The sequence below is a fragment of the Urocampus carinirostris genome, chromosome 1 (assembly GCF_059441175.1).
Source record: "Urocampus carinirostris isolate Australia breed hairy pipefish chromosome 1, RoL_Ucar_1.0, whole genome shotgun sequence".
In the NCBI taxonomy this organism is placed as follows: Eukaryota; Metazoa; Chordata; class Actinopteri; order Syngnathiformes; family Syngnathidae; genus Urocampus; species Urocampus carinirostris.
In genome coordinates this window covers 75150250-75161525 of record NC_142349.1, presented here as the reverse complement: position 1 = coordinate 75161525, position 11276 = coordinate 75150250, and the positions used below count along the sequence as shown (strand labels likewise).

At 43.7% G+C, this 11276-nt stretch overlaps 1 protein-coding gene across 1 annotated transcript; it reads right to left on the bottom strand.

Moving 5' to 3' along the window:
- Positions 1 to 5783: 5783 nt before the first annotated feature.
- On the bottom strand, positions 5784 to 10580 carry LOC148376919 (uncharacterized). Its single transcript, XM_088351910.1, has 2 exons — positions 10345 to 10580; positions 5784 to 7254 (listed from the first exon to the last, which is right to left on the bottom strand). Exons 1-2 carry the CDS (start codon positions 10463 to 10465, stop codon positions 6032 to 6034), a joined length of 1344 nt encoding a protein of 447 aa, XP_088208036.1. The 5' UTR covers positions 10466 to 10580; the 3' UTR covers positions 5784 to 6031.
- Between the last annotated feature and the right edge of the window lie 696 nt (positions 10581 to 11276).

Sequence of the window (11276 nt, the reverse complement as noted above, 5' to 3'; positions counted from 1 at the left end):
TGCATTCGATTTGATGAGTAGCACGTTGGCAACGCCTGCTTAAATCACCATGGTAACTGAGCCAGGCTAACTTTAACTTGCTTTCATGCAACCCACTTGAGGTTAAATTTAACCAAGATACTGTTTATGGCTTAGACACTTATCTTTGTTTAGATGACCCCACCGCCCCAATTTTTTTTCCTAGCTAATTGTGATTGTATAACTGTACTATATAATTTACAGCTGTGATGGAAGCATATATTTCATGTGGATTTAATTATCCTTTTTTCACATATAAGTTTGTTTGAATTGTGAATTTGTGACTGAATCTTCTCTAAAGATTGATTCCCATCCAAATGTTATTCACTGCCATTCAACAACTTCATTAAGATTTGGCTAATAATCAAACTGTCTTTGTGTTTATTGGGTTGATTTTCTTTTGTTTTTCAAATGTACCATTTGTGGAAAGTGTGAAAGATCAACTTGATATTTTCCCATCAGCCCTTGTTTTCGGTTCCCCGTTTCAGTGACGTCATCCTCTTTTTGACTGCAACCTTATTCCTGAAATGAAATGTCTTGCTCCTCATATTTAACAGTGATGATGTCATTCCGTTTGGATTTTTTTTTCTTTTCAATTTCTCTGCAACCTTGATAACATGCATGGGCTTTCCTGCTTGATTTTCATTGAAGTCCTCAAAGAGACTTGTGTCTTTGTATTGTTGTCTCATCAGCAAACCAAAATCATTTCTCTACTTCTGTTTCCAATAAATAATTGCTTTTGTGAGCCTCATGTCATGTTATTGAATTTTAGGCCAAGAAAATTGCGCGGGACACCACTCTTTGGTTCAGTTGCATCTCCAATAAAAGTAAATCCAAATGAAAGATGGCTGACGCTAGACTGCACAGGCACGCAAATGGGATCATTTTCCACGACAATGACTGAAAACGTTGAATTAATGTTTGAGATGGATGTATGTGCACCCTGCAATATGTCTGGCTAGCTACTGACCGCGTACGCGTTACAGACTCAATTTGCTTTTATTTTTTGCAAACAGAATGCAAAATAGTCGATTCGAATTAAAACGCGGAACGAGAGGCTGCCAGAGTGCGGCAGGAGATAGTCAATGCTGTTGAACTGAAGCTCAAACGACATGAGATGCATTTTCTATGTATCTTTTGGCGAGTTTCTGCCTTTGAAAACCACCTGACCTTTCGCAGACCCTATTTCAAGCGGCCCCAAGTAAATGGAGTTTGAGACCACTGCCCCACAAAATATATCTGTTGTTTATTATTTAGCACTGGTGATTCCTGCCTCTAGCCCCTCACGGACCCCCTGGTCTGCGGCCTCCTGTCGGACCAAAGGCAGGTGTCGTGCGTCCCCGGTCTCCATGTGATGCTCCACCAGGTGGGTGAGCCCGACTCAGTTCTGGCCGATGGCAAAAACCTTTTCAAAGTCCTCCAGCAGCTGCCACTGCTGTTTCTGCCGCACAACATCCCAGCCATCACAACTCTTCTCCCAGATGGATCGAATGGCCCCCATCCGGCCCTCTTCTGGTCGACCCGGGGTGACTTCCACTGGCGTGACTGGGCCGGAAGCCATCACTCCCCTCAGTCGGTCTGCCCGATCTACCGGCGAACAATGTGGGGTGGATTGTGGTCGCGCCCGCTGCTGGTGATAAACTGGCGCTTGCTCGGTGGAATTGTCACTTCCGGTGTGCTGTCCGTGTCTTATTTGTACACAGGAGCGACCGCACAGACCGGCGCTTCCGAGCATGTTCCTGACCGACGCCGGATCCATCGTCCACAAAATGAGTGAATTTGAGCTGCGGATCGCCACCAACAGCTTCGTCCGGAATTGCAGTCTTTTTGTCATCAAGGAGTCTCTGCTTCCCCGGCGCCGCGGTCCAACGAGTAGGACGCACGCTTCACCAGCACGAGCGAGACGGAGACTCTGGTAAAAACAAGGGTGGGGGACTATTCGCTGCGATAACAGCCGAAGCATTGACACACACTGCTCACTCGATATAGAATTTCTAGCGGTGTTGTGTAGACCCTTCCATCTACCGATAGAGCTAACTGTGGTCATTGCGGTCGCTGTTTACGTTACACAGGATGCTAACGTTAGCATAGCGCTAAATCTCCTGCATGCTGCTATCAATAAACTGCAGCTTGCGTGCCCCGACTTTATTCAGGCATGCTGTATTCATTCAATACGTGGACTGAGCAACCAGGGAAAAAACACTGGACCGTGCGTACAGTAAGATCAAACATCTCGTTGGATCCGGCCATCTCCGTCTGTCCCTCACCCCCTCATACTCCCCCCTCCGAAGGAAAACAAAGCCTGCAACAAGGACAGTACAAACATCTTCTTTGTTCCTTTATCTCTTTGTTTTCCTTATCCTCACTGTAAAATGTGGACCTGGAGTGCCACGTCCAAATTCGTTGTCACAATATATACAACCTGTGTTGTAACGATGACAATAAAGGTAGATTCTATTCTATTCAAAATACAGGTTTTAAAGTGACTGTTCTCATTGCAACTGGATGCAGGAATCGATGAAGAGCGAAGGTTTCCGTATTTGTTATCGTCCGAATAGCCGCGAAAGATGGAGGTCGATAAGCTGGAAGCAAAACCAGCAAATGATCACAAACATTTGCATTTCAACAAAATACATTCCACAACAGGCACAGTCCCGGAAGTTGTGGGCCAATAAACCGTAAGCAAAAAGAAGAAAAGGAAAGAAATGGCCACAAAAGTTCACGTTTCAATTCAATAGATTGCAAAATTCCTCACCAACATAAAGACATCATTGATCCTTTAGTTTGTTGGAGTTATCTTAGCCAGAGATACAAGACAAAAGAAAAAGCATTTTTTAAAAAAAGTCATTCAAAAGGCCTTTTTATCGATGATCGCATCATGACACACAAAATTGGCATGCCAGAGTCAAACGATACAAAGTGAATTCTTTTCAAGGGAACAGAAAGTGCTGCAGAAATAGAGGGAAAAAAAGCCAGAAAAGAAGTCAAAAGAAATATGGTGAAGGATTTTATAGTTGATTTCTTTGACTAGAAGGGATTTTATACAATTTGATTCAAGTTCCATTTATTGACTGCAATGAAGATAAGTCACAGAGAAGGCTTCAGGTCAATGACAGGTCGCGCGGTTCCGAATGCGAATGTTTTGTTGAGTTCTGTTGATAACAGGAAATCTGACGGTGAAAGCCAGACGCAAAAGGACGTCCGGCATTGTTTTGAGAAGCGCTGTGCTGATACCAGTTTTCTTTAGACATCGCGACGCCCTTCAGCGAGGTGGTGAAGCTGGCACCCGACCCGCCCCACGGGAGGAGTCAGCACGCTCACGGGACGAGCCGACGCCCCAGCTTGTGAAAAGAACTTCAGAAGATCGATCGAGAGGGAGGGTCGACGAAGACGAATTCGACAATAATTCGGCTAATTCGATGGAATTCACTTAGTTAAATACTTTAAAAAAAAATCTGCCCCCGTGTGGAAATGCCGGCTATTTTTGTTATTTTTTCCATAAAGAAACGAGCATGCGTTGTTAGGAGAACGAAGTTTGTGTTTGCTTAATGGAGTCAGATAAATAATTTGAAAAATTTGGTAAACGTTACATTTTCAATAGTTTGATTCCTAACAATGGTAAAGATGACATGTTTAACTCAACACGAGGGGCATCGTATATACCATTTTTACATTGGGAATGCTAATCATATTTGATATTTATTCAACCCCCAAAAAAAAAAAACTAATTCACCGACAACATTTTGAATAGCGGGTTTACGTTTTTGATATTTTTTGTGGTCCCCAGAGATAAACAGGATGGCCCCAGGGTGCTGTGTTTGTAGTTTAGCAACAGCGGAGTGGATGACGTCACACGCTAGGCCAAAAGTCCGACGTCCCTGCAGCGGATGGAAATCTCTGTGCCCAGGGTTACACCGCCTCCTGTTCATGTAGATAGCGTGTCCGCCTCCTCTCCGCTTCCCGCAGGCTTTCCTGTCTCTGTCTGCCCTAACAGCGCCGAAGCCGGGTAGCTCCACGTTAGCCTCCGGGATGCTAGACGTGATCCACCTTTCCGTAAATCCCGGCAAACTGCACATAAAGTATCTATCGATCATAAAACGAGATTGTCTGCTGACATCTTGATGGGGTTGTATGCCAGCAATCTTCTACTTTTGCCCGGTTTTGCCATGTTCTTTCCCTGAACCTCAATCAAGTAGAACTTAAAAAGATTGAACTCGTTTCATTCGATTAGAGATATGTCAAGCTATACGGGTTTGGCTTCTTTGTGGCATTCATCTTTTTGAAATTCATTCCAAAAAAAGGCCCAGGTCCGAGGTCGGCAACCCGAACCAAAAGTAAATGATTCCAACCCTGGTTACACACATCTCAACAATAACGTTTTCTGTATCCTTACTTCAGAAAAAAAAAACACATGTCAACAACTTTTTTTTCTGCTCCTTTTATTTGATTAAGGTTGCAGTCAAGCAAAGGGACAACTTGGACACTTGACACAATGATTACATTTTTAAAAAGAAAAACCAACAAAAAACCTCACGACATCTTCATTATGAGTTAAACGTAAATCTCCATCTTCAAAGAGGCTCACAATCTCGCCATCCTAATACATTTACCGTATTTTCCGCACTATAAGGCGCACCTAAAAGCCTTTCTTTTTTTCAAAAACTGACCCTGCGCCTTATAATACAGTGCGCCTTATATACGGATCAATATTAAGTCTCAAACTCTCGCAACTAAGGCAAGCAGTCGCCGACTCGATTTTCCCCCGAACGCCAAGTCGTCCGCGGTGTATGCTGGGATTTATTTACCGGCGTTTCATTGGCTAACCAATGTGTCAATCATAATTTGAATCGATCAATATTGTCTAAAGTTATTCGGAGGTAAAGGGGGCGGATCCTTTTTATCATTTACAGGCTCGCATAGGCTAAAGGGGCAAAACAAAGCCTGCAAATGGCCGAAAAAGATGAATGTGAATCCCACGTTGGGTTGCACTACGGCATAGAGAAAACATTTTTTACTATTCTGTATTTGTAAATATTTTACTCCTATGGATTTACTACACTCGCGGTTGTAAGAAGACCATGGTTACGTATCATTATTAAACGTGATGGCTGCAAGAGAACTTAGGTGAGCTATGCGGCTTTCTATTTTCCCGGTATCTTGTTTTAGAACAATCTTGATGTTTCTGTGATGAGTCTATTTTGAAACTCAATTCAATTCAAAGTGTTTCTTGTCATATGCACAGTAAAGAACCCCGTTTCCCTGCACAATCAAATTCTTACTTTGCTGTCCACGCAGTTGCCGGCAAAAAATCAAATGGAAACTAAGAAATGTTTGTTTGAGTGACACGGTACGGACACCGCATCCACACGTGTCTACCGCACGTATTTGCTTCTTTGCAGGCTTTGGGAATGTTAAGGGGGTAAGAAGTTGGACTCAACTATCTGACTGTTTTGTCCACGTTCCCGTCGTAGCGCCTTATCATCCGGTGCGTCTTATGTATGTCAAATATAGGACCAAAAACGATTTTTTCGGGGTGCGCCCTATAACCCGGTGCGCCTTATAGTGCGGAAAATACGGTACATGTCAAACAAAATAATGAAATCCACATAAATAGACAAGGTGCTTTAATTACAGGCCAAAAAAAGGACATTGCAGCGTCATTCGTCAAGAGATCCTCTTGAATAAGTCGACTCAAAATACAAACACTATTTATTGTGGACAGAAGAGATGCTTGAAAAGTACTTCAGAAAAACATAATTAAGAGACGTTGTAGTAATCACTGTTATTATTCATCATTTTTGTTGTGTAGACTTTATATATCAGTATAAAACAAATGAATACAAGCTGCAACACACGTGGATTTGATCCATTCTCACCAGCACACATGCGATGCTGAGATTTAACCTGAATTTGAAATCTTTGGCCGCAAACTGACCAAGAAAAAGGTTTCTAATCAGCGTGTGTTCTCGCGTATATTTTAACTGTGATTTATAGATGAATTTGGAACACAAACTTAGCAGGCAAAAGGTTTTTCACCAGCGTGGTTTCTTGTGTGTTTTTTCAAGCTAGATTTCTGGGTGAATTTTTGACCGCAAACAGAGCAGGCAAAAGGTTTTTCACCCGTGTGGGTTCTCGAGTGGTCTTTTAAGTATGCTTTATGGCCGAATTTCTGACCGCAAACTGAGCAGGAAAAAGGTTTCTCGCCGGTGTGGCTTCTTACGTGTCTTTTCAGACTTCCTTTGTGGCTGAATTTCTGACCACAAACCGGGCAGACAAAATGTTTTTCGCCTGTGTGGGTTCTTGCGTGGACTTTTAAGGTACTTCTCCGGGTGAATTTTTCACCACAAAGCGAGCAAGCAAAAGGTTTCTCACCAATATGGAATCTTTCGTGCATTTTCAGGTCTGATTTATAGGTGAATTTCTGACCACATTCTAAGCAGGCAAAAGGTTTCTCACCAGAGTGGGTTCTTGCATGTGTTTGTAAGTATGATTTAGAGCTGATTTTTTTACCACAAACTGAGCAGGCAAAAGGTTTTTCACCGGTGTGGGTTCTTGTGTGGTTTTTCAAACTTCCTTTGTGGTTAAATTTCTGACCACAAACCGAGCAGACAAAAGGTTTTTCACCCGTGTGGGTTCTCGCGTGGATTTTTAAGCATGATTTTCGGGCGAATCTTTGACCGCAAACTGAGCAGGCAAACGGTTTTTCACCCGTGTGGGTTCTGGCGTGGATTTTAAAATTTCCTTTAATGTTGAATTTTTTACCGCAAACCGAGCAGGAAAACGGTGGATCGCCGGCGTGCGTTCGAGCGTGTACCTTTAAGCTTTCTTTCCAACTGAATTTTTTTCCGCACACGGAGCAAGAAAAGCATTTCTCTCCGGTGTGGACGATAACGTGGCGTTTCAAACTTTGCTTGTACGGAAAGGTTTTCCCACACTGCAAACATTTATGATACGCGGCGTCGCCTTCGCAATCGTCCGTTGTCCGGGAGCTTCTGCTAGGAGACACCTTCTCCTTGTTCTCTTCATATCGATCTTCGGCGGTTAAACGGGTGAATGGAAACTCTCTCAAATCTTCCTCTTCTTTGACGTCGACAGGCTCCAAATGGTCCTTTTCCTCTTTAATGTGATCATCCTCCTTTTCGACGTCAGCCGTCTCTAAAAAGTCATCTTCCTCCTTTTTGACGCCGAGCAACTTTGTCTCCTGTTGCCGAGGAAGAAGATACTCTTGACTGGCGTCTGAAGGACACAAGACACGCGTGAATGTACGGAATCTCTTTTCAAAGCAGTGTTTCCCATTCCATCGAAAGTCTGTGGTGGTTGGCTAGGGCCTAATCAGTCACGCCAGGGTTTCTTATTAACTTTTCTAAATGTATATTTATACGCAGAGTTAATCAAATGAACTCCGAGATACTTTTTTAGAGGACGTCGTTGAGCATCGCCCCAAAATATACGCAGAGACAGAAATATGACGGTAAGGGAACGTCCTTTATTCAGCAACATTCCTTAAAAGCCACGTTCAAAATTCCTCAAGGAGATGCTGGGCTTTATATACGGTGTACCACGAGATCACGTTGGTATTTTTTTCACTCGGTCGACAACTTGTGATTTCTAGCAATAACATCCTGCCAAATGTCTGCACACGAGAGGCTATCGTCAACTCCAATCGAGTCATGGAGACGGGAAGTAACAAACGCGTGAATCCTAATCCCCGCATCCGACGGAGACAGCATAGGTGGAATTTGAGCAATGTTGTCAAGATGGCAGTGTGTTTGAAAGGACAGATGGGGTTCAAATATGACAGCTCCATTTTTGACCGAGTCTCTCTGGCTGATATCAAGTTCCGTTTTGCCGTTTCCAAAATGATTGACTGGCTTTAGCCAGTAACACCTTTGAGAAGTGATGATTTTTCTTTCATACAACTGGAAGAATTTCGGATATATTTTCGCTCCTGACTTTTGACAAGCTTCAAGGTTTTTGAGTATTTCCTTGCCCTCGTGTAGGTTTTAGATCAGGGGATGCTGTCATCATAGTCTGAAATAAGAGTCTGCGCTATAACCTGTGCAGCCCTCGGAGACTCTTTGTAATTAAGGGCCAAACAAAGAAACATGACTTCACTCGATCTACAGGGTGTCTGAAAAATGGATTCACATTTTAGCAGCTCATGTCTCGATGATATATTCTTTCTTTATAGACTGAATTGATTGAACCGAGTGATGGCAGCCGGACCTCACTTGCGAAGGATTTTATATTCGTTCGATTATAAGAGATTTTTTACAATCGAATACAAATTACATTTAAAAGATATTCACTGGCTGAGCAGTGGGGCCAGGTCCTTGTAGCCTAGACAAGAATGATGTTTCCAGAAAAACAACAAGAACGGGGACAAGGGCTGACACCGGAGGAGCCTGTGACGCGGGAAAAGGAGACATTGTTTGGCTGATAAGCTTTCTTGTCGTGAGTTTTTTAGACGTGGCGGCGCCTTTCGGCGAGGAGGTGGTGAAGTTGGCGCCTGACCCGCCCCACGGGGGGTGGCCGACGCCCCGACTTTTGAAAAGACGTGGGAAGACGGGAGATCGGACCGGAGAAAGAGAGGGACGATCGAAAAAAGGAGGCTCGAGGAAGCCTCGAGCGACAATAATTTTCCTGACGCGCCCACGGGAGAAGCCGACACGCCGGCTCGGGAGAAAGGCGTGGGCAGAGGAAGAACTTAAAAAGATCGAGAACTCGGAGAAGATCGAGAGGAACAATCGAGAGAGAGAGAGAGGCTCGACAAAGAACAACACTAATTCGGCTAACTCGATGGAATTCACTTAGTAAAATACTTTCGGAAAATAAACCTGCCCCTGTGTGGAAATGCCAGTCTCCTGTCAATATTTTCCCTAAAATTAAGAAAAGAGCATGCATTGTTAGGAGAATGAAGTTTGAGTTTGGTTCATGGAGTCAGATAACTGATTGGAACAATTGGGCAAAGGATACATTTTTGATATCGTTTTTTTCCCTAACACTTGGAAGAAAGAAAGCGGATTCTCAAACGCCAACCGAAGTATGAAAAGGCAAAAGACGATTTAAGAAGGAGTTTCACAAAGAACCACCGACACGAGTTAGAACGGCTGGACTTAGAGATAAGTCTGAAGAGGATGGAAGTTCACTAGAAGCGTTTGGGAAGACCGTGTTCATGGACGAGTCTGACAAAAGAAGAAACTTGAAAGCAAAAAGTCCAAGAAAAGATTTTGCGCCGATGCGAGGGAGGCCTTTGGAAATCCTGGCATCCATGGAGAAGTTCCATTCCAAGATGGCTCCATGCTCTGAATGATGATGATCCAAGAGTAAAGAAATGAAGGTGACAAATTCAAAATGAATGACCTCTCATTAAAGAGACAATGCCTCCTATTTGACCACCAAATGATGCAACCAACAACGAGTGCAAGGAGGAATACAAACTATAGAGCAGGGGTGTCGGTCCGGCGGCCCGTGGGCCAGATCGGGCCTGCTCAGGGATTGAATCGGGCCCGCCAGACAATGCTGGGAAAAGCGCAAGAGAAAAACGAGCTGCAGGTTGAAATAGGTCCACTTGATGTTGCCAAAGCCTCTCACAAACGCTGTACTGGTATTTCTTTATTTCTCTTTCTCTCTCCCTCCCTTTTTCTCTCAGTCTGCATCTCACTCTCTGTCTCTCATTTTCTCTTTCTTTGTTCCTCTTTTTTCTTTTTCTCTATGTGTCTTTTTACCTTCTTACGCTCTCTCTTCCTTTTCTCTTGCTTCCCCCTTCTCTCTTTCTCAGCCTTTCTCTCCTTTTTTCTCTCTATTTCTCTTTGCATTCTGTTCTCTCTCTCTTTTCCACTTTCTCACGATTGCTCTTTTTATCTCTTTTGTTTTTTCACACTTTCTCTCTTTCTTTGTCCCACCCACTCTACTTTTCTCTCCCTCTCTTTTTCTTATTTCCTTCTCTCCTTTTTTACTTTCTCTTGAATCTACTCGTCCGGCCCCGAGCGAATGTTTTTTCTATCGTGTGGCCCCCGACTTCAAATGAGTTTGACACCCCTGCTATAGAGACTCAAAGTGATAGAAATGGACTTTTTCAGTTCCCGTGAGCAGCAAAGTGCCTGACAATTAGCTCGTGTTGTGTCAAATCAATGCACATTTTTCAAACTACGAGTCATTTTTAAACAATACACATTTATATCATAGTTTGTGTATTTTAGGGTCAATTTGACTCCATCTCCTCGCAGCCGCATCAAGAATATGGAATGGTCACAAAAGAAATATAGAGAGTAGATTGACGTCTGGGGTGGAAAAGAAGATGTTATGAAAACGAAAGTCACCAACCTTCTCCTATCACCACGATGTGGAGCTGCTTGCTCATGCTAACTTGAGTTAGCCGCCGATCTTCTCCCTCGTTCTCTTCTTCAAGCTCCTCTTTCAAATGTCCCTTACCTCTGGAATACATTTTAGTCGCGTTTGAAGCTCGCCATGAAATGATTCGACGGAATAAAATGGAGCTTTTCCACAAAGTTGGATGGAAACGCCAAGTAGCCCCAAACAACCTCCGAGTGACCCGGAAGGACAAATCAAGTGGGCGGAGCTTCACTCGATAGCGTTTCATTCTTCATTTTTTGCACGATTATTTTGATATATTTGATCAAGCGTCTTCTTTGGATTTATGCAAGCGTTTTTGGACACGAATTTGATGTTATGTTCCCCAACATATAAGAACGACATCACCCAGGGTGCCACCGTGTTATACGGTAGTATTTCCGGTGTGTCTCCTTATGTTTACGCTTGTATGTTGAGGTTAGAGTAAAACCCTGTTTGCGCCAGCGCTCATCATTTCAAAACCTGAGGAATAACACAAGGAAAAGGCCTTGAAAACAAATGCTAACCGCAAATGTGGAGTGAGTGCGCTATCTTGTGGAGTCGTGTAGTATGAATTGAAATGATCTGCCTTTCTATAGCGCTTTTCAAGTCAATGACTTCCCAAAGCGCTTTACAGTGTGCTTCACATTTCCCAATAGCGGCCTTGCAGCCATGTAAGGCGCTAACCTGCTAAATGAGGGTATTGGGGGTTCAGTGTCCTACCCAACGACAATTCGACACGTAACACGGACCGGCCGGGATTCGAACTGGGTTTCCCTTAATCCTAAAAAGATCGCTCTACCTCCTGAGCTACTGCCGCCCCATGTAGTATTCCATGGTGGCGTCCCCCGGCTGGAGGATGCTGAGACATACGCGATGGAGCAACGACAGAGCCGGTCTTCCCT

Coding starts and splice junctions, on each gene's coding strand:
- LOC148376919 (XM_088351910.1), bottom strand. CDS start 10,465: ATGTATTCCAGAGGTAAGGGACATTTGAAAGAGGAGCTTGAAGAAGAG. Junction 7,255..10,344: donor CATCGTGGTGATAGGAGAAG/GTTGGTGACTTT, acceptor TGTGTCCTTCAG/ACGCCAGTCAAGAGTATCTT.